The 24,396-nt window shown below is 44.2% G+C and overlaps 1 protein-coding gene across 3 annotated transcripts in view; it reads left to right on the top strand.

Annotated features, from left to right (window-relative positions):
• FNBP1L (formin binding protein 1 like) overlaps positions 1-24,396 on the top strand; it is a 180,523-nt gene that overhangs the window by 147,132 nt on the left and 8,995 nt on the right. For 2 of the 3 annotated variants that reach the window (XM_056523123.1, XM_056523122.1), the window contains exons 10-14: positions 7,956-7,970; positions 16,403-16,512; positions 18,443-18,575; positions 21,178-21,272; positions 22,822-22,967. In XM_056523123.1, coding sequence (XP_056379098.1) covers positions 7,956-7,970; positions 16,403-16,512; positions 18,443-18,575; positions 21,178-21,272; positions 22,822-22,967 — 499 coding nt within the window. The remainder of the gene's footprint in view (positions 1-7,955; positions 7,971-16,402; positions 16,513-18,442; positions 18,576-21,177; positions 21,273-22,821; positions 22,968-24,396) is intronic. The other variant, XM_056523124.1, reaches the window with a different exon arrangement.

The raw sequence follows: 24,396 nt of genomic DNA, 5'->3' as shown, positions 1-24,396 counted from the left end.
TGGTATTTGGCATCCTGTGCACTTGGTTATTACTGTAGACAGAGGTTTACTACACTAATTACAGATTATTCCACCGCTTCATATAAGATACCAAGAGATGAATGTAGACGCTGTACTGGGGGAGTGGGTACAGTTATCGGCAGGAGTTTAGCAATGGCGCTGCCCATCTCCAATTTGAGCAGGTAGGTAGCTTCCATAAAATCCACAGTGACAACTTATCACCTATATATAGGATCAGAGCAGGCCTGAGCTCTGAGACCCCCTACTGACAGTGTAAATGGGGGTGTCCTATAATTCCCTGTCTGAATAGAGCAGTGTTTTCTAATCAGTGTGTCTCCAGCTGTTGCAAAAGTGCAACTCACAGCATGCCTAGACTGCCTTTGGCTGTTGTAGTTTTTGCAACATCTGGAGAGACACTGTGTGAAAAACACTGGAATAGAGCGATGGTAAAATAGGATCCAAGTGCAGTCCCATAGAGTTTAAAGGGGTACTCCGGAGGAAAACTTTTTTAAATCAACTAGTGCCAGAAAGTTAAACAGATTTGTAAATTATTTATATTAAAAAATCTTAATCCTTCCAGTACTTTTTAGGGGCTGTATACTACAGTGGAAATTCTTTTCTTTTTGGAACACAGATCTCTCTGCTGACATCACGAGCACAGTGCTCTCTGCTGACATCTCTGTCCATTTTAAGAACTGTCCAGAGTAGGAGAAAATCCCCACAGCAAACATATGCTGCTCTGGACAGTTCCTAAAATGCACAGCAGAGGTCAGCAGAGAGCACTGTGCTTGTGACAGAAGAGAAATCCAAAAAGAAAAGAATTTCCTCTGTAGTATACAGCCCCTAAAAGGTACTGGAAGGATTGAGATTTTTTAATAGAAGTCATTTACAAATCTGTTTAACTTTCTGGCACCAGTTGATTAAAAAGTTTTCCTCCAGAGTACCCCTTTAAATGAAGTGACAATGCAATGGTTAAAGGGGGACTCCGCCCCTAGACACCTTATCCCCTATCCAAAGGTTAGGTGATAAGATGTGTGATCGCGGGGGTCCTGCAGCTGGGACCCCTGCGATCTCTGTGCAGCACCCGGCATTCGTTTGGAATGCTGGGTGCGGGTAGGGAGTTGTGATGTCACAGCCACACCCCTCGTGCCATTCAGTCACGCCACGCCCTCTCCCATATACTTGCATTGAGGGGGCGTAACAAGATGTTATGAGGGGCATGGCTGTGACATCACAACTTCCCACCGCCTGCTCCAATCATTCGAAACAAAATGTTTGAGCGCTGGGGCAGCCGAGTACCCCTTTATAAGTAACAATCCCATAGAGCAGTGGTGCTTATGTCAAAATTGGCATGTTTTTTTTTTTTGTCTTTTAGAAAACTTAAAGGGGTATTCCAGGAAAAAACTTTTTTTTATTCTATCAACTGGCTCCAGAAAGTTAAACAGATTTGTAAATTATTTCTATTAAAAAAATCTTAATCCTTTCAGTTACTTATGAGCTTCTGAAGTTAAGGTTGTTCTTTTCTGTCTAAGTGCTCTCTAATGACACCTGTCTCGGGAAACGCCCAGTTTAGAAGCAAATCCCCATAGCAAACCTCTTCTAAACTGGGCGGTTCCCAAAACACGTGTCATCAGAGAGGATTTAGACAGAAAAGAACAACCTTAACTTCAGAAGCTCATAAGTACTGAAAGGATTAAGATTTTTTAATAGAAGTAATTTTCAAACCTGTTTAACTTCCTGGAGCCAGTTGATATATATAAAAAAGTTTTTGCCTGGAATACCCCTTTAATGGTGTAAGTTTCTTGGTGTTGCAGAACCACAACTTGCCGGCCAGCCAGCTTGAACTTTGCACCAGGCAGAATTGGGATAGGTCAGTGTTCTCCAAACAGTGTGCCTCCAGCTGTTGCAGAACTACAACTCCCAGAATGCCCGAACATGCTGGAAGTTGTAGCTTGAGGCATACTGGTTGGGAAACACTGCATTAAAGTATGCGCACCCGACCAGTGCTCCATAGGGTCCCTGATTTTTTAATAGAAGTAATTTACAGATCTGTTTAACTTTCTGGAGCCAGGTGATTTATAAGAAAACATTTTTTTTCCTGGAATACCCCTTTAAATGCACAAAATAAGGAAACAACGACAAACCTAGAATATTCTGTCTTTTTTTCCGGCCTCTTTTTTCGTTTTTTTTTTGCTGGAGGATGAAAAGTGAATTTCACGCAGCTAACAAAATTATTCAGGGTTCGGGAAGTTAGATATTTATTTATAGCAAAAACAGAAGTGAAGTCTGACCACAGTCCGTCGTATTTTGAGAAATGTTAAGATTTGTGAAATGCTGAATGTTTAGGTTTCTTTTTTTTTCTTTTTTTTAAACTGCTAGGTTTTAAATAGCGGCTCCGGAGGAGGATGAGAGGTTAACGCAATTCTTTACTAAAAAGCTGAAGGTGGCAGTCGGTGCAGGGTGCGACTATTTAGAATGTACCTACCCCAGTGTTTCCTAAAGGCTATCCGGGAATGGCTGCCTGGGAGAACTTGTAATTACCTGCGGAGGTGTCCCGACACCATATCACAAATTTTAAGTCCGTGTTTCTCAAGCAGGGTGCCTCCAGCTGTTGCAAAACTACAACTTCCAGCATGCCCGGACAGCCTTCGGCTGTCCGGGCATGCTGGAAATGGTAGTTTTGCAACAGCTGGAGGAATACTGGTTGGGAAACACTGACCTATCCCAATTCTGCCTGGAGCAGAGTGCAAGCTGGCTGTCCGGCATGCTGGGAGTTGTAGTTTTGCAACAGCTGGAGGCCACTGGTACAGAATTTACTCTATAAGGGGGAATAGGGGAGGTATTTATTAATGTTATTGTGGCATATAGTTTTCTAGCTTTATTGCAATAAAATTGGGTCATAAGCCGCTTGCACATAAAAATTTCCCCTAACTTTGGGCCTGTCATGGCAGAGCGGCCTAAAAGAACAGGAGGGACTTTGCTTCCTTGAGCAATTTACTCATAACCAATGTAAAATTCAGTGCATGCACCAGGTTTATTGAGTCCTTGATAAAGTAGACACATCTTTCACCAACACCCCCTGATTTTTGATCACTTTTTATAAAACATTGTGACCAAAAATCAGCAATTTTGGGGTGTTTGAATTCTTGGCATTTACAACTTTGAGCGTGCGTGATCAGGGACATGATGATTTTTTAGATCGGACAATTCCACACTCATATAAATTTTGTTTATTTGGAAAAGGGGTGAGGGTGTAATTTTAAATTTTAATAAGGTTTTTTGTTTTGTTTTTGTTTGTTTTTGTATTTTTCACTTTTTTTTTTTTTTTTTTTTTTAAATGCTTGTTACCCCCACCCCACCCCACCAGGGGCCTTTTATAAATCGTTTTTTAATTGCATATGCATCACATTGATCTATTAGATCAGCCCCCTATTGGTATCAGTAGCCTAGTATCGGCAGACACAGGGACCCCGTACAGGACTAGGCTGCTCTGACGACTGATCGGCATTTCACGGTTACATAGCGGGGGTGCAGATTGGAACACAATACACCAGGGTTGTGTGTCAAAAACTGTTTAAAGCATACCTGTGACATCACAGAAAAAAATAATGCTAATATATGTCACTCACCAGGTCATTCAGATTTTTTCCATGTCTTTATGTGTCCAACTTCTGTATTTGGCTCACACATCCCTCAGTTCTGCTGCTCACTCATTCTGACATCCACTGATTAGAAAGGAGGTGTGTCCGAGGCAAGGACTGACCCCAACCTCACCATGCATTCACTTCCTCCCAGAGTCTGCTGTGCTGTGCTGGGTCTCTTCATCCAATCACTGCAGACTGCTCTGTAACCATATCACCACCCCACTTTTCATGGTGCCGTCTGATAGGACAGGAGTGAGCACAGAGGAGTCCTAGTCCCGCCCTCATTTCCTGGACATTGGGGGAGATTTATCAAAACCTGTCTAGAGGATAAGTTGCCCAGTTGCCCATAGCAGCCAATCAGATTGCTTCTTTCATTTTTAAAAAGGCCCTTGAAAATTGAAAGAAGCAATCTGATTGGTTGCTATGGGCAACTGGGCAACTTTTCCTCTAGACAGGTTTTGATAAATCTCCCCTATTGTCCCTGCCTGTGCTTCAGCTTGGACAAAGATGATGCTGCAGCCGGACAGGATTATGTTCTGGATGGTATGGGGACCCCTAGTGGTAATTTTTATAAGCCATGATTTCTATAAAAAGGAGATACATTTTTATATTTATCTATCTATGTATATTAGAAAGGTTAATGTTTTGCCAAGATGTACAACATATATGAAGTGATTCCATCGGTGCCCATTTAAATGCCATGATCACTATTGGTCGCTCTGTTTTAACAGTTAAATGGCCGATGTTTGTGCCCACGGGGTATAGTGCTGTCCATCTGTAAGTGCTCTGACATAGCTGCAGATCTAATTATTAAAGACCTATTAGATGGAATCCTTCTTGTCCACGTTCCCCTCATGTACCCACGTTCCCCCATTCTATAGGCGCACGGCTTATTATAAGATTACTGTTGGCATGTATTACATTTGAGGTTACAGATGTCTAGATTGAGCTCATCCATATTTTTTCCATACCCAGTCCCAGATTTGTTCCCCTGTATGTTCACCTCCTGGAGTGTATGGGTGCGGTGGTCCTCATTACACCCCGTCAGAGAGGGGCTTAGTGAGTGAGGTGATCGGGCACAGGGGGGCTTCTTTTCGAGGCTTAAGAAGAGCGGTAAGTTGTGCGCAGTTTGCAGTGATTTATGATGTGTGATTTTATGGTGTGTCTGGATAATCCGGCTGAACTGATGGATTCTTGGTGCTTTAATCAGGTTTACATCATTTTCTAAATCAATAGATCCTATAATTAATGGGGTACTCCGCCCCCTAGACATCTTCGGATAGTGGATAAGATGTCTGATGGCGGGGGTCCCGCCGCTGGGGACCGCGACCTCCATTCCGTACCCAGCGTTCGTTTAAAGCGTCTGGTTCAGCGTCGGAGGCTTGTGACGTCACGTCCACGCCCCCTCAATAAAAGTCTATGGGAGGGGGCGTGATGCAGCCAGGCCCCCCCTCCCATAGGCTTGCATTGAGGGGGCGGGGCGTGATGTCACAAGGGGGGCGGAGCCGTGACATCACGATACTCCGGCCCCTGTAGCGTGAGTCATCAGACACCGAGCGATCTTTGCTCCGTGCAGCTAATGACAAGTGGGTGCTGCAGGACAGATTGCGGGGGTCTCCAGCGGCCGGACCCCCGCGATCAGACATCTTATCCAAAGGATAGGGGATAATATGTCTAGGGGCGGAGTACCCCTTTAAAAAGAAAAATGGTCCTGGGAACCCAACAATAGGATCAGTCAGGCTGTTTTGGATAACTAATTACCTTTGGACTGACTGCGGCACCCGCTATTACCTCTCTGTGCACTATTTCCCTAGTCTAGTGTTTCCCAACCAGGGTGCCTCCAGCTGTTGCAAAACTACAACTCCCAGCATGCCCGGACAGCCGTTGGCTGTCCGGGCATGCTGGGAGTTGTAGTTTTGCAACAGCTGGAGTCAACTCCCAGCCTTTGGCTTTCCAGGCATGCTGGGAGTTGTCGTTTTGCAACAGCTGGAGACACCATGGTTGGGAAACACAAGATTAGGGAAATCGTGCACAATCTGTAATGCAGCTTCCAATGCAGGTGTGCACAGAGCATAAGAAATGAGACTAAATTCTGGAGTAACAAATATCCATTATTCATCTGTTCAGCCCGGTTTCTTCCCGCTGTGAGCGCACGCCTGTATATTTCGGTATGGGGTGTGTGCACTAGAGATTCCTGTAAATCTGCCTCTTCTCATGGGGTGTTTGCATCTCCTGTCACCTACGAACCTACGATTGGAATGTGACCCGTTCGCCCGAATGTCACGGCTCTACCCTCTGCAGTGACTCGCATGGACTGTCATATGGGTGTGATGCAGTGTGCACAGTGTGTGGTTTTTGGTCACCCCATAGGAATCGGACTACAATATCCTCTAGTAAAGGGACCTCTCACCTGTTTAAAATCATATCTTCTACATACAGTAGAGTATGTAGCAGTGGTCTCCAAACTGTGGACCTCCAGCTGTTGCAAAACTACATCTTCCATCATGCCCGGACAGCCAACAGACATGCTGAAAATTGTAGTTTTGCAACAGCTGGAGGACTGCAGCTTGAAGACCACTGCTATACAGATTGCAGACTTAAAGGGGTGCTCCGGTGAAAACTTTTTTTTTTTTTTTGTTTTAAATAAACTGGTGCCAGAAAGTTAAACAGATTTGTAAATTATTTCTATAAAAAAAATCTTAATCCTTCCTGTACTTATTAGCTGCTGAATACTACAGCGGAAATTATTTTCTTTTTGAAACACAGTGCTGTCTGCTGACATCACGGGCACAGTGCTCTCTGCTGACATCTCTGTCCATTTTAGGAACTGTCCAGAACAGCATATGTTTCCTATGGGGATTTCCATTTACTCTGGACAGTTCCTAAAATGGACAGAGATGTCAGCAGAGAGCACTGTGCTTGTGATGTCAGCAGAGAGCTCTGTGTTTCAAACGGAAAAGAATTTCCACTGTAGTATTCAGCAGCTAATAAGTACAGGAAGGATTAAGATTTTTTAATAGAAGTAATTTACAAATCTGTTTAACTTTCTGGCACCAGTTGATTTAAAAAAAAAAAAAAAGTTTTTCACCGGAGTACCCCTTTAAGCTTAAAAGAATTATACCTCAGACTACATTCAGACAAAAGATGCTGCAATATTATTCATGAAAAAATGATCTATACACTCAGTGTGTGACCAGACAATCAAGCCAAATGAGTCGGATATCCTCAAGTAATTCCCATCACTTCAAAACAATGTCCCGACGCATTTCTCCCCCCAAAGAATAACTGAGTTCATCAGGGCACTTGGATCATGCATGAAAGATCTAATACCCTAAGGGCTAAATCACATTCATATAACAGAAGTAATCAGGAAAGCTGCACATAACAGGACATAAGGCAGAAAGACAGACACCGCGCATAAAGGAGGTAAATACTGCGGTGCTATAGGACCACTCTGGGGCTGAGGTGTCATTTTTATTTGCATCAAGGGATATTTTTGATCCCTAATACCAGAATTGACTCTTATCCACCTTATCATGGCTGGACAAGAGATACTGTGGTGAGCTGTATACCAGATATAGTGGTGTCCTGTATACCAGATATAGTGGTGTCCTGTATACCAGATATAGTGGTGTCCTGTATACCAGATATAGTGGTGTCCTGTATACCGGATATAGTGGTGTCCTGTATACCAGATATAGCGGTGTCCTGTATACCAGATATAGCGGTGTCCTGTATATCAGATATAGCGGTGTCCTGTATACCAGATATAGCGGTGTCCTGTATACCAGATATAGCGGTGTCCTGTATACCAGGTATAGTGGTGTCCTGTATACCAGATATAGTGGTGTCCTGTATACCAGATATAGCGGTGTCCTGTATACCAGATATAGTGGTGTCCTGTATACCAGATATAGCGGTGTCCTGTATACCAGATATAGTGGTGTCCTGTATACCAGATATAGTGGTGTCCTGTATACCAGATATAGCGGTGTCCTGTATACCAGATATAGTGGTGTCCTGTATACCGGATATAGTGGTGTCCTGTATACCAGATATAGCGGTGTCCTGTATACCAGATATAGTGGTGTCCTGTATACCAGATATAGTGGTGTCCTGTATTCTCTTTTTACACCATTGATTATGTTATTATATCGAGTCCTTAGTTCCCCGGTTTGTACCTGTTGTAATCTTCCCCTATATAATGAAGTGCAGTATATATCACTGTCTATCACGTCTCAGTTTTGGTACAATAGTCTGCACTATCTTTCAGTAACTTGCCGTTTCTTTCTGCTGCTGGGGCCGGTGCAGTGGTCACTGAGGATGGTAAGCATGGTGTGTGCCGCTCTGTGTCCATCGCTGTGTCCGTCTCACCGCTTTATACCTGTTCTATGACTTCTCTGGCTATTATGGATTCTCCATCTCTCTCTGCAATCAGTAGATCCCGGAGGTGGCGACGATGTCCTCTGTTCTGTCCGCTCTGTCCATCTGTCTGACCTCACTCGCTTTTTAACACCTTTTGCAATTGTGTAATAGGGTTTCCCAACCAGAGTGCCTACAGCTGTTGCAAAATTACAACTCCCAGCATGCCCGAACAGCCTTTGACTTCATCCGACATGTTTCTTTTGTGAAATTGCTTCATCATGGGGCCCATGCACAACCTGCAAATGACTGCAACCTCTCCTGCAAATAAACCAGACCCGGTCAGCTGACCCAGTCATCATTGTGCCTCCAGCTGTTGCAAAACTACAACTTCCAGCATGCCCGGACAGCCAAAGGCTGTCTGAAACCTCTCCTGCAAATAAACCAGACCCGTCAGCTGACCCAGTCCTCATCTTGCTTCCAGCTGTTGCAAAACTACAACTTCCAGCATGCCCGGACAGCCAAAGGCTGTCCGGGTATGCTGGAAGTTGTAGTTTAGCAACAGCTGGAAGCACAATGATGACTGAGTCAGCTGACTGGGTCTGGTTTATTTGCAGGAGAGGTTGCAGACATTTGCAGGTTGTGCATTGGCCCCATGATGAAGCAATTTCACGAGAAACATGTCGGATAAAGTCAAAGGCTGTCCGGGCATGCAGGGAGTTGTAATTTTGCAACAGCTGGAGGCACCCTGGTTGTTAAAAACAATATCGATCCTCCTTACATGGTGAGGTTTATCATTCTTCTGTTTTGTGTCGCTTGTGATGGTTTATTATGTGACTCGCAAACTATGCAACTATTTCCTTACAGACTCCTAAAATTTGTCTTCCAAAGTAGCTGCAGCCGTGCGGACATTGTTTACTGGAGGCTTCATATCCAGCCTATGAAGGGTTACATATTTGTTACAATGTATTGGATGAAATGTATCTGCAAAATCTGTTTATCTGCTTCTTCCCCTTATTGTGTTCTGCGGAACAGGCAGGTTATTACCTACAAACCACTTCTTTCTGATGACGACTCAGCTATGCAAACAGAAGTCACCTCTAGAATGTTATTATGTTTAAAGGGGTTTTTCAAATTATTCCAAAATTTGCCTGTTATGATAAAAAATTTAAAAAAAACAACAACAAAAAAAAAAAAAGCTATAATTGAAATTGTGAATCCCCCGTCAATTCCAGCTCAGCCGTCCCCATTCTACCTTCTGGGCTTTGAGAGTAGCATTGATGTGCCCCGTATACTATGACCAATCAGGTGTATACAGGTATATCATCTATTTTGAAACAAAAAAAGGCCTAGAAGGGAGAATGAAATGGAAGTTCTATATATGTGTATGTTTGTATATATGTATATATGTGTGTATATATATATATATATATATATATATATACACACACATACATACATACAGTGGGGCAATATTTAGTCAGCCCCAATTGTGCAAGTTCTCCCCCTTATAAAGAGGAGAGGCTGTAATTTTCATCATAGGTTATAACCTCAACTATGAGGGACAGAATGAGAAAAATAATCCATAAAATAACATTGTCTGATTTTTAAAGAATTTATTTGTTAATTATGGTGGAAAATAAGTATTTAGTCAATAAGAAAAGTTCATCTCAATACTTTGTTATATACCATTTTTTATGTTTTTTTTGCAATGACAGAGGTCAAAAGTTTTCTGTCTTCACAAGGTTTTCACACACTGTTGCTGGTATTTTGGCCCATTCCTTCATGCAGATCTCCTCTAGAGCAGTGATGTTTTGGGGCTGCCGCTGGGCAACACGGACGTTCAACTCCCTCCATAGGTTTTCTATGGGGTTGAGATCTGGAGACTGGCTAGGCTACTCCAGGACCTTGAAATGCTTCTTACAAAGCCACTCCTTTGTTGCCTGGGCAATGTGTGTTGGGATCATGCTAAAAGACCCAGACACATTTCATCTTCAATGCCCTTGCTGATGGAAGGAGGTTTTCTCTCAAAATCTCACGATACATGGCCCTATTCATTCTTTCCTTTACATGGATCAGTCGTCCTGGTCCTTTTATCTGAAAAACAGCCCCAAAGCCTGATGTTTCCACCCCCATGCTTCACAGTAGGTATGGTGTTCATTGGATACAACTCGGCATTCTTTCTCCTCCAAACACGACGAGTTGAGTTTTTACCAAAAAGTTCTACTTTGGTTTCATCTGACCATATGACATTCTCCCAAAACTCTTCTGGATCATCCAAATGCTCTCTAGCAAACTTCAGACAGACCCGGACATGTACTGGCTTAAGCAGGGGGACACGTCTTGCACTGCATGATTTGAGTCCCTGGCGGTGTAGTGTGTTACTGATGGTAGCCTTTGTTACTTTGGTCCCAGTTATCTGCAGGTCATTCACTAAGTCCCCCGTGTGGTTCTGGGATTTTTGCTCACCGTTCTTGTGATCATTTTGACACCACGGGGTGAGATCTTTTGTGGAGCCCCAGATCGTGGGAGATTATCAGTGGTCTTGTATGTCTTCCATTTTCTAATAATTGCTCCCACAGTTGATTTCTTCACACCAAGCTGCTTGCCTATTGCAGATTCAGTCTTCCCAGCCTGGTGCAGGTCTACAATTTTGTTTCTGGTGTCCTTTGACAGCTCTTTGGTCTTGGCCATAGTGGAGTTTGGAGTGTGACTGTTTGAGGTTGTGGACAGGTGTCTTTTATACTGATAACAAGTTCATACAGGAGCCATTAATACAGGTAACGAGTGGAGGACAGAGGAGACTCTTAAAGAAGAAGTTACAGGTCTGTGAGGGACAGAAATCTTACTTGTTTGTAGGTGACCGAATACTTATTTTACCGAGGAATTCACCAATTTATTCATTAGAAATGTGATTTCCTGTATTCTTTCCCCCTATTGGGTCTCATAGTTGAGGTATACCTATGATGAAAATTACAGCCTTTCTCATCTTTTTAAGTGGAAGAACTTACACAATGGACTAGAACATACAATGACCCTCCGACCTACGATGGCCCCGACATACCATATATATACAGTGACCCCCCGACCTACGATGGCCCCGACATACCATATATATACAGTGACCCCCCGACCTACGATGGCCCCGACATACCATATATATACAGTGACCCCCCGACCTACGATGGCCCCGACATACCATATATATACAGTGACCCTTCGACTTACGATGGCCCCGACATACGATCATTTCAGCATACGATCACTCTCAGAGGCCATCACATGGTAAAGGCAGCATCAACATACGATCATTTCAACATACGATGCTTTTGTATGTCAGGGCCATCGCATAAACGGCTATCCCGCAGCGCAGACTGCTTCAGCTGCCCCCGGATAGCTGTTTACGGTGCCCCCTGTGGTCCGCTGACGATCACTTACCTGTCCTCGGGGCTCCGGCGCGTCCTCTTCTGGATCCCCTGCATCGTCGGCGCTCTCCATCGTCGTCATTACGTCGCTGCGCACGCCGTCCCGTCATCCAATAGGAGTGGGGTATGTAGCGACGTGATGGCGGCGACAGAGAGCGAGGATGCCGGGGAAGCAGAGGCCTTGCTGGAGCGGCGGGGACGCGGCGACAGCAATTGACGGCAACATCCCGGGCAGCGGTGACGGTCCGGAGCGGCGGGGACAGGTGAGTACAACTTCCTCTAACAGTGGTCTACAACCTGCGGACCTCCAGATGTTGCAAAACTACAACACCCAGCATGCCCGGACAGCCAACGGCTGTCCGGGCATGCTGGGTGCTGTCGTTTTGCAACATCTGGAGGTCTGCAGGTTGTAGATCACTGTCCTATACTTTATATTGCACAGATCCCTCAACATACGATGGTTTCAACAAACGATGGTCCATTTGGAACGGATTACCATCATATGTTGAGGGACCACTGTATATATATTTATATATAAGGACGTGGCGTCCTTAGTAGAGATGAGCGAACTTACAGTAAATTCGCTTCGTCACGAACTTCTCGGCTCGGCAATTGATGGCTTATCCTGCATAAATTAGTTCAGCTTTCCGGTGCTCCCGTGGGCTGGAAAAGGTGGATAAAGTCCTACGAGACTCTTTCCTAGGACTGTATCCACCTTTTCCAGCCCACCAGAGCACCTGAAAGCTGAACTCATTTATGCAGGATAAGTCATCAACTGCCGAGCCGAGAAGTTCGTGACGAATCAAATTTACTGTAAGTTCGCTCATCTCTAGTCCTTAGTCATAGATACATTATATATAAAAATCAATGTATAAGGCAGACTGATATGAAGGACTTTTCTCAAATCACTTCTATTTTTTGATCCCTTAGGTTGTTAAAGTATGAAAATGATTCAGAATAGAAATACATAATGGAATAATTTTAAGAAATCCATCTGGAGTGACATATGACGTGTATATGCTTCACATTATATAGTAACATTTGGTTCTACCGAAAAGTTGTAAACTGGTGGAGAAGATCTGTCTATTTACCCGTCCATAGATATGAAGCAGAGCTGTTCCCGGCCGCGCTGCACACACTCCTCTCCCCCACAAAAACCCAAATCCAATGTGCAGAATGATGTAGAATATTGATACGGCGTCCGTAATATTCATTGTGCATAGACGAACATAAACCCCCACCTATCTCATAGATACCAAAAGGTGTTTTATTATTTCATAAAATTTGCCGACAGATACGGAGCTGACTGAGCTGTGGTTGTCTAATAAACCGGTGCTGCATGTTTAGGCCATGAAATATTCTGCATTCATAGATTACTTTCTAGGCCTGGATGGATTCGTCGCAGTGAATCAGTTTGTTATAATAATAAATGACTTATTCCAGACTCCGGGACGGAGAAACGTGAGCAGAATTTTTCCGTGCTGAATAACCGTGCTGTGATGCCGCGCACATTACTCACATTTGCTGTTCTTCTGTGTTTTGGCCTCACCCCAATAATCATATTTTTGCTGGTTTAGCGGTTTTGCTTTAGGTCAGAGGCTTCAGCTCCAAGATGCTCCTGTATAATGTGGATTCTCCATTCACTCTCATTCAGTTAATACACAGAAGCCGATTCTGATGAATAGTGAACATATTAAGTGTTTTATATCCTGCATGTTTTTGGCTTTGCTTTCCATCTCCAATATAATTTTCTCTGTAAGTGTCTGTTCACTTCTCCAGATCTGCACCCACTCCAGTTTTCTCTTACTGCTAGGATGTCTTCCCCTGTTGCTCACCCTGCCCTCCCAGAGTGTGACCACAGACTGCAGCTGCATCCCCCTCCTCCCCATCACAGCACATCTCACACAGGCCTAGGATAGAAGAGTGCAGCTGCATCCCCCTCCTCCCCATCACAGCACATCTCACACAGGCCTAGGATAGAAGAGTGCAGCTGCATCCCCCTCCTCCCCCTCACAGCACATCTCACACAGGCCTAGGATAGAAGAGTGCAGCTGCATCCCCCTCCTCCCCATCACAGCACATCTCACACAGGCCTAGGATAGAAGAGTGCAGCTGCGTCCCCCTCCTCCCCATCACAGCACATCTCACACAGGCCTAGGATAGAAGAGTGCAGCTGCATACCCCTCCTCCCCATCACAGCACATCTCACACAGGCATAGGATAGAAGAGTGCAGCTGCATCCCCCTCCTCCCCATCACAGCACATCTCACACAGGCCTAGGATAGAAGAGTGCAGCTGCATCCCCCTCCTCCCCATCACAGCACATCTCACACAGGCCTAGGATAGAAGAGTGCAGCTGCATCCCCCTCCTCCTCCTCACAGCACATCTCACACAGGCCTAGGATAGAAGAGTGCAGCTGCATCCCCCTCCTCCCCCTCAAAGCACATCTCACACATGCCTAGGATTGAAGAGTGCAGCTGCATCCCCCTCCTCCCCATCACAGCAAATCTCACACAGGCCTAGGATAGAAGAGTGCAGCTGCGTCCCCCTCCTCCCCATCACAGCACATCTCACACAGGCCTAGGATAGAAGAGTGCAGCTGCATACCCCTCCTCCCCATCACAGGACATCTCACACAGGCATAGGATAGAAGAGTGCAGCTGCATCCCCCTCCTCCCCATCACAGCACATCTCACACAGGCCTAGGATAGAAGAGTGCAGCTACATACCCCTCCTCCCCATCACAGCACATCTCACACAGGCCTAGGATAGAAGAGTGCAGCTGCATCCCCCTCCTCCTCCTCACAGCTGCATCCCCCTCCTAGGATTGAAGAGTGCAGCTGCATCCCCCTCCTCCCCATCACAGCAAATCTCACACAGGCCTAGGTTAGAAGAGTGCAGCTGCATCCCCCTCCTCCCCCTAACAGCACATCTCACACAGGCCTAGGATAGAAGAGTGCAGCTGCATCCCCTCCTCCCCCTCACAGCACATCTCACACAGGCCTAGGATAGAAGAGTGCAGCTGCATCCCTCTCCTCCCCCTCACAGCACAGCTCACACAGGCCTAGGATAGAGTGCAGCTGCATCCCACTCCTCCCCATCACAGCACATCTCACACAGGCCTAGGATAGAAGAGTGCAGCTGCATCCCCCTCCTCCCCATCACAGCACATCTCACACAGGCCTAGGATAGAAGAGTACAGCTGCGTCCCCCTCCTCCCCATCACAGCACATCTCACACAGGCCTAGGATAGAAGAGTGCAGCTGCATCCCACTCCTCCCCATCACAGCACATCTCACACAGGCCTAGGATAGAAGAGTGCAGCTGCATCCCCCTCCTCCCCATCACAGCACATCTCACACAGGCCTAGGATAGAAGAGTGCAGCTGCATCCCCCTCCTCCCCATCACAGCACATCTCACACAGGCCTAGGATAGAAGAGTGCAGCTGCATACCCCTCCTCCCCATCACAGCACATCTCACAGAGGCCTAGGATAGAAGAGTGAAGCTGCATCCCCCTCCTCCCCATCACAGCACATCTCACACAGGCCTAGGATAGAAGAGTGCAGCTGCATCCCCCTCCTCCCCATCACAGCACATCTCACACAGGCCTAGGATAGAAGAGTGCAGCTGCATCCCCCTCCTCCCCATCACAGCACATCTCACACAGGCCTAGGATAGAAGAGTGCAGCTGCATCCCCCTCCTCCCCATCACAGCACATCTCACACAGGCCTAGGATAGAAGAGTGCAGCTGCATCCCCCTCCTCCCCATCACAGCACATCTCACACAGGCCTAGGATAGAAGAGTGCAGCTGCATCCCCCTCCTCCCCATCACAGCACATCTCACACAGGCCTAGGATAGAAGAGTGCAGCTGCATCCCCCTCCTCCTCCTCACAGCACATCTCACACAGGCCTAGGATAGAAGAGTGCAGCTGCATCCCCCTCCTCCCCCTCAAAGCACATCTCACACATGCCTAGGATTGAAGAGTGCAGCTGCATCCCCCTCCTGCCTCTCACAACTTATCTTTCATGGGCAAAGGATAGAAGACTGCAGCTGTGGCCCCTTCCTCCCTCTCACAGCACAACTCACTCAGGCCAAGCATAGAAGCCTGCAGCTGTGTCCCCCTCTTTCCCCTTCACAACTTATCTTTCACAGGCAAAGCATAGAAGCCTGCAGCTGTGTCCCCCTTTTCCCTCTCAGTACATCTCCCACAGGTCAAGGATAAGAGACTTCACTTGTTCCTCCTCCTCTCTTTTTTTCTCTTCACAGCTCTCAGTTGAGTTGGCCATACGCTTTAAATAGTTGGCAGCCGAACGATCGTTCAGCAAACAGTTCTTTCTCCCAACCTGCTCAGTACACATGTATGTGCAGCTAGGTGTGTATGTGTTCTGAATGGGTAGAGGGGAATACAGCCACTGCCAGGCACCACTGGATTCGTCTTTACCCACTTATCTCCCCTCAGAATGAAAAGATTGGGAATATTGAGCTAACAGCCTTAAAAGTCAAACCAACCCCTAACGCATTAGATTGGTTGAAGGTTCGGCTGAAATTGGGCCAACATTTATCTGTGTATGACCAAGCCAACGTTTACCTATACATGACCGGTTTTACTCTGTACCTAAATAACTTTTTAGTGACTGAGATCTCTAAACATTGGCAGATTAGTCTGCAGACATGAAAATGGGAACCACAGGCTCCTGGAAGCGAAGAAATATTCCACATTCCTTTAATAGGTTTCTTTCCCAATAACGTTCAGTGCAGTGTGTCCGGCCTGCTGTGCCATCTTAACTTTGAATCACTTTCTTGGCTGTATTATTGTGAACGGTTTGCGGCTTTGTTACACCAGACTTGTGGAGATCCGTAAGGGGTCCATTTTGGGACTCTGCTTGTTCCGCTGATCAGACGTGTTTTGTTCTGTTCTCAGTCGCTTCCATTCCTGTTGCTCATTTGATCTTTTCTCTGCACAGGGCCCGGCCTTAGAAGATTTTAGTCACCTTCCCCCGGAGCAAAGACGGAAGAAACTGCAGCAAAGAATTGATGAGCTGAATCGGGAGCTTCAGAAGGAGATTGATCAGAAGTAAGTGACTTTGTCTTTATCTGACGCTCCGTTATGCCGGCCTTGTCCTAGGGGCACCGCCGTCTAATGAGTATATTTAGCTTCAGAGAATGTGCCGGATCACACCGCTGTGCTTGTCTCCTTGGTTTTCTGTTGCTAAGATCCGGGAGCTGAGAAAGTGTAAGTACCAGAGTTTATTAGTATTATCGCTTTATTATTGGTCTTTCCTGTAATACCAGTCCAGCAGATGTACAGTATGTCTGCCGATAGGGACCCCTGCGATCTCTGCTGCGGCACCCCAGACATCCGGTGCACGGAGCGAACTTTGCTGCGTGCCGGATGACTGGCGATGCGGGAGGAGGCTCTTGACATCACAGCCATGCCCCCTTAATGCAAGTCTATGGGAAGGGGCGTGACGTCCGTCACGCCCCTTCCCATAGACTTGCATTAAGGGGGCGTGGCTGTGACCTCATGAGCCTCCAGCGCTGCAACCGACACTCTAAACGAATGCCAGGTGCAGCAGGGGGTCCCAAGCGGCCTGACCCCCACGATCGGACATATTATTCCCTATCCTTTGCATAGGGGATAAGATGTCTATGGGTGGAGTACCCCTTTAACCCCTTAACGACCACGGACGTAAATGTACGTCCTTGTTTGGCGGGACTTTCCGCAACCAGGACGTACATTTACGTCCTGTGTATGACCGCTAGCATCGGAACGGTGCTCGCGTCATACACGGCAGGTTCCGGCTGCTAGTAGCCGACATGGCCGACATCCGCGATCGCGTGGATGTCCGCCATTAACCCCTCAGATGCCGTGATCAATACAGATAACTGCATCTGTGGCAGTGCGGTACTTTGAATGGATGATCGGATAGCCCGCAGCGCTGCCGCGGCGATCCGATCATCCAGCATGGCGGCCGGAGGTCCCCCCACCTGGCTCTGGCAGTCTCCCGTGGTCTTCTGCTCTGATCTGCGATCGAGCAGACCAGAGCAGAAAATCACCGATAATACTGATCAGTGCTGTGTCCTATACATAGCACTGCACAGTATTAGCAATCAAAGGATTGCTATAGATAGTCCCCTATGGGGACATAAAAAGTGTAAAAAATTTAAAAATATAAAGTAAAAAAAAAGTGAAAAATCCCCTACCCCAATAAAAATGAAAATTGTCTGTTTTTCCCATTTTACCCCCAAAAAGCGTAAACGTTTTTTTTTATAAACATATTTGGTATCGCCGCATGCGTAAATGTCCGTACTATCAAAATATAATATTATAATTAATTATCCCGTACGATGAATGGCGTAAATGTAAAAAAATGCAGCTTTTTTGTCACATTTAGTTAAAAAAAATTAATAAAAAATGATCTAAAAGTTTTATATATGCAAATGTGGTATTGATAAAAAGTACAGATGACGCCCTCACACCGCCGCTTATACGGAAAATTGAAAAAGTTATAGGTGGTCAAAATAGGGCGATTTTAGATTACTGATTTTGTACAAAAAGTTTTAGATTTTTTTAAAGTGGTACAAAAATATAAAAGTATCTAGCCATGGGGATCATTTTAATCGTATTGACCCACAGAATAAAGAACACATGTCATTTTTACCGTAAAGTGTACAGTGTGAAAACGAACCGCTCCAAAATGTGCAAAATTGTGGTTTTCATTTAAATTTCCTCCCTAAAAAAAAAAAATTTGGGGGGGTTCGCCGTACATTTTATGGTAAAAGGAGAGGTTTCATTACAAAGTACAATTGGTCACGCAAAAAATAAGCCCTTATATGGGTCTGTAGATGGAAATATAAAGGAGTTATGAATTTTAGAAGGAGAGGAGGAAAAAAACGAAAACGCAAAAATAAAATTGGCCTTGTCCTTAAGGGGTTAATAACGCAGTGACATGTTCCTCCTAAGAATATATTTCTGTGACGTGACCGATCCTTTCTTTCCATAGAGAGGCTCTGAATAAAATGAAAGACGTCTATGAGAAGAGCCCACAGATGGGAGACCCCAGCAGCTTGCAACCAAAAATAGCAGAAACGATGAGTAACATTGAGAAGCTTCGGATGGAAATACATAAAAATGAGGTCAGTGAAATAATAAAGGTGGAATCGTGATGGTGAAGTCCTTTCTACATGACCTTTAACCCTCTTCCCACACACAGCGCTTCACATTTACAGTACTAGCGGGATTTCTGTGCACAGGTACAAATATACAGTAGGCATCAGATGTGACATTTAATGCTGTTCTACAATAGCCGAGATCGCTGCTGCGCCTCAGATCTTGACTATTTAACCCACGGTCAGCCTTGTAAGCTCACTGGTGCCTGTCTGATGTGGCCATGAAAAACCAATGGGAGGTCGTGGCCACTGATAGCTTAGCAACCATTTCATCTAGAAGCAAAAAAATATATGTATAAAATAGGGCAGTATTTCTAGTTCAGACTGGGCAATCCCGGTGCTCATCTAGGGTTGTTGTGTACAAGATGGTGCAGCCCCCTGGGAGTCGGCAATGAAGCCTCGTCAGCTGATGTAGACAATGCAGGAAAGAGGACAGAAGAAACAATCCTGTCTCCTACCACTAAAGTCTCAAACCCAAATCCTTGGGTAGCAGTGATGTGGTCTTTATTGAAATTAAAGCCAAATTACAAGAATGACGTGTTTCGAGGCCAGAGCACCTCTTCCTCAGATGCCCTCTCACCTCCAAACACGTAATGCTTTGGGCCTCACTGATCACTGCTTCCTGTATTGCCTGGTCAGTGATTTTCTACCTGACGCAATGAGCAGCTTCATTGATTGGATGAGCATGGGTTCCCTTGTGTAGAAACAGGGAATGGCAGCAGCAGGGAATTGGCCATACGACTCCTTGAAATATGTCTATTTTTATGATTTATGTCCATCCAAATCTATAAGGTATAAAGTACATTAAGTGTAAAAATGGTAAATCTCTTGTAAAGTCAAATTATTTTTATGAAAAGGTTGTGTCAGCATCAATTATAGAGCCACATAGGTGAAGAGTCATACTCCAATATTTTAGCTTCCCCTCTAATCCTCTTCATCGCTTTTTCCAGAAGTTGGTTTATAATTGAAATCACAAAAAAAGCAAAAAAGCCGCCACTTCTGAGATTCCAATAAAAGACTAAAGTCTAATGTATCTATAGAGTCATCTACATATATTAATTCTAAACTAAATTTAATTTAATTAAAGGGGAAAGGTTTCTGCAATAATATCAGGAAGTATTACTTTACTGAGAGAGTAGTGGGTGCATGGAATAGTCTTCCTGCAGGAGTGGTCGCTGCAAATACAGTGAAGGAGTTTAAACATGTATGGGATAAGCATAAGGCTATCCTTCATATAAGATAGGGATAGGTATAAGGCTATCCTTCATATAAGATAGGGATAGGTATAAGACTATCCTTCATATAAGATAGGGATAGGTATAAGGTTATCCTTCATATAAGATAGGGATATGTATAAGGTTATCCTTCATATAAGATAGGGATAAGTATAAGGCTATGCTCCATATAAGATAGAGATAGGTATAAGGTTATCTTTCATATAAGATAAGGATAGGTATAAGGCTATCCTTCATATAAGCTAGGGATATGTATAAGGCTATCCTTCATATAAGATAGGGATAGGCATAAGGCTATCCTTCATATAAGATAGGGATAGGTATAAGGTTATCCTTCATATAAGATAGGGATAGGCATAAGGCTATCCTTCATATAGGATAGAGATAGGTATAAGGATATCCTTCATATAAGATAGAGATAGGTATAAGACTATCCTTCATATAAGATAGAGATAGGTATAAGACTAGCCTTCATATAAGATAGAGATAGGTATAAGGCTATCCTTCATATAAGATAGGGATAGGTATAAGGTTATCCTTCATATAAGATAGGGATAGGTATAAGGTTATCCTTCATATAAGATAGGGATAGGTATAAGGCTATCCTTCATATAAGATAGGGATAGGTATAAGGCTATCCTTCATATAAGATAGGGATAAGCATAAGGCTCCTTCATATAAGATAGAGATAGGTATAAGGCTCCTTCATATAAGATCGGGATAGGTATAAGGCTATCCTTCATATAAGATAGGGATAGGTATAAGGCTATCCTTCATATAAGATAGAGATAGGTATAAGGCTCCTTCATATAAGATCGGGATAGGTATAAGGCTATCCTTCATATAAGATAGAGATAGGTATAAGGCTCCTTCATATAAGATCGGGATAGGTATAAGGCTATCCTTCATATAAGATAGAGATAGGTATAAGGCTATCCTTCATATAAGATAGGGCCAGGGACTATTGATAGGATTCAGAATATTATGCAGACTAGATGGGCCAAATGGTTCTCATCTGCCGACACTTTCTATGTTTCTATAACACTGATGATCTGTATGATCAATAATGTTATTGTATGGAAATGAATGTTGTCTAATCAATGACTAATACGTGACACATCCCGAAATCTTCACTATGAAGAGACTTCCTTACAGCAGGATAGAGATCACATATTTATTTTTGTACATTTTCCTGATTTTAGATATTTATTTTATATATAGATATATATTTTATTTTATTATTCCCGCTGTTGCAGTTTTCTGTGGATTCTGCTTTTGAACAAATCTGCATTGATTAAATTTACATTATCCCATATTTTTTTCCCCATTTCTAGGCTTGGCTGTCAGAAGTGGAAGGCAAGGTGGCGCAGAGGAGTGAGCGGCGGCACAGCACAGAGGCCAACCACTTGGTGGCACAAGGAAGAGAGAGGTATTATTAGAATAGGAGCTGTCCTGGGGCTTCCTCTTCACATCATGCCCCCAACCTGAGAATGGAGCGAAACCAAATGAAAGGGCTTCTCTGCAGTTCCCTGTACAGCCAGACGGGGGCTCCTCTGTGCAGTGGAAAACAGAGGACAAGTGTTCAGAATCATTATCAGGACAGGGTCCCAGAAGTCAGACCCTCATAGATTACTAAGTGATGACTTATCTTATCTGTATTAGAGAAACACTATAAATACTTCCCTGCAAATACTAAATATAATATATAAATAAATATTAATAAAGTGCAAATATCTATAGCTTTCCTAAAGCCAAATAAAGGGGATTTACAATGTGGAATCTCCTCTAAACAGAAGGAAATATCTGGAATTTACTTCTAGTTCTGGAGGCTGCACACTGCTTTGTGTTATGATGTAGGGGAAACACTCGGGGAGCTTTTCAGGTGAAGAATGTAAAAGTAATAAATATATATATATATATATATATATATATATATATATATTACAACTAGTAGTCAGACTAATAGTCTGTAGCTGCTTAGAATATTGTATGAGATTGCCAGCCCTCTAGAAGCATGTTTTCCAAACAGTGTGCCTCCAGCTGTGACAAAACTACAACTCTCAGCATTCACGGACAGCCAGGCATGCTGGGAGTTGTAGTTTTGCAGCAGCTGGACGATTGCAGTTTTCTAAAACATTGCTTTAGGATGTAGATGGGAAGTATTTGGATGTTTGGTGGTAAAGCTCCCCCCAAATAAAATAAATACATTTTATATGTATATATGTGTGTGTGTGTGTGTGTGTGTGTGTGTGTGTGTGTGTGTTTATATATATAAATATATATATATATATATATATATATTATATAAAAAAAAAAAATCCTACTAATTTGAAATCAATAAATCAATTTTCAGTTTGGACTTTGCAAGCTATAGGCACAACACTCAGCCAGACGTGGCACTAGGCATTTTCCAGCAGTCTTCTCCTTATGACAGACAAAATGACCAGAAGATAGAGAAGACAATAGGTGATTCTCACAAATCAGCATCTCCCTACCTGTGAAATGACCTCTAAAGGGTCACAGGGCAGTTCAACACCTTTCCCATCAATGGGGGCAGCCCCGGTCCTGTTGCTTTTGTCAGTTGGACCTGGTGTAAAACATATCTCTAAATGCTTTTAAAAACAGGTCAGGCAAGATGGCCGCCCCCCCCCCCCATCGTAATGTACAAAAATGATTGATAGATAAAAAAAACAATTACAGAAAAAAAAAGATGTTTAAATATCTAGCACTAATATAAAAAAAAATAAAAGGATGACACCCATTAAGCATTGTGTTTCCAAACTTGACTAATAGAACAAACCAAAGTGAGGGGGTGCCTTTTTTTTCCTGGAGGAGTCTGTAGGATGGTGTTTATTGTGAAGGAATCTTACAGCCTGGAGTCCCTCCCTGACACCTGCCGGTCCTTGTGTCCTCTCTATCTGCCTCGAGGGCTCCCTCTACAGTCTATATGTGTAATGCTTTTTCCATGTATTTCGCAGTCCGGAAGGCAGTTACACAGAAGACTCAAATCAAGAACACAGAATCCAACCTCAGCCGGCCGCACATCCAGAATTTGACGACGAGTTTGATGACGACGACCCCCTCCCCGCTATTGGACATTGTAAAGCGATCTATCCGTTTGATGGTATGTGTAATGCAGCAGGTATTGCTGTATTAGCCAGGCTGCATCTTCCATAGGGACTCTGCAGATATGCACTGACACTCTCATATCCTAGAAAATATTTTAGGTTTTCTGCACAGGGGGAAGGTACTGTCAACATGAAGCGCCGGTGTTGGATATTTTAGCACTGCTACTCCTGCTAGGCTTAATGTGGATACATTGTTCATGTTTGTCTTTATTACTGTATCACAATATAACATTCAAACAGAAACACTACTTTCTGATAGAGTAGTTGCACAGTACTACAATTCCCAAACTGCATTGCTTTCCCTCAGCTGTAAGTTGCGGCTCTCCCACAGCAATCCTGCCAGTTCCCTGCTGGCAGCTGCTGAACAACATTGCTGGAAAGACCAGAAAAGACTGCAGCACCTGCTGCATTAATCTCCTGTCTGCTCCTCTGCCTGTGGCATTTTTCAGTACAAGGCAACATGCTGTATCACATCACTCAGGGGGAGGGGCTAGAGCTCGGAGACATGATCCATCTACGCCTCCTAAAACAGCAGAGAATGATGCGTTGTCTCAGGAGAGAGGGAGGAGCTGTAGAGCTGCTGAGGCAACACCACACAGACAAGGAGAGGACTACACAATTTCCTGTTAGGCGTGAATCACTCAAAAACAAGTTAAAACCCGTACAATCTGTGATTATATTAGGAAGTTATGTGTCTTGGGGCGTTAGTTTTATTTAAATACAATTATCTCATACCAGTATACCCCTTTGAATGTAATGAACCCCTAGAGAAATGAACTTGTAAATCGCATAGGGACACAGTGGTCTGGAGAAGACGAGGTGTCTGGCAGTGGCTTACTGGCATTGAGAACACATTTACACTTAGCTGAACAGAACTTACAGGGGTATGGGAAAGTTTGGTGGAATATCAGTCGGTCAGATGTGTAATGTATGGCCAGTTTAGAGCAATAGACATGTATACTCTAATGCAGTGCTGTGGCAAAACTACAACTCCCAGCATGTCCAGATAGCTGAAGGCTGTCCGGGCATGCTGGGAGTTGTAGTTTTGCAACAGCTGGAGACACACTGCTCTAATGCACTTCTGCCGTTCACCACTAGAGGGCGCCATGGTCTTAAAGATCGAAGTGTTACCTTTTTGCTTTGTATTTTAGTGTATGATTAATTTTATAGTTTTGTATATAGAAAAAACTGGAACAGAGAAAGGTGGAGCTATCGAAGTGCCGTAAATTATATTAAACCAATAGGAACAGTACTAAAATATATGTCACTGTTTGCACATTTGAGGGATTGCAAGTGGAAGAAAGGAGGAAGGTGGTATATCACTCACCTATTGGTGCTGCGCTACATGCACAACACTGTTGAGCACATATATTAAGTGACTTTACACTCTCAAGCGATCCTCTGGCAGCCCGGCATCCAAACCCA

Source organism: Hyla sarda, chromosome 6 (assembly GCF_029499605.1).
Source record: "Hyla sarda isolate aHylSar1 chromosome 6, aHylSar1.hap1, whole genome shotgun sequence".
NCBI lineage: Eukaryota > Metazoa > Chordata > Amphibia > Anura > Hylidae > Hyla > Hyla sarda.
This window is presented reverse-complemented; position numbering and strand designations above follow the sequence as displayed.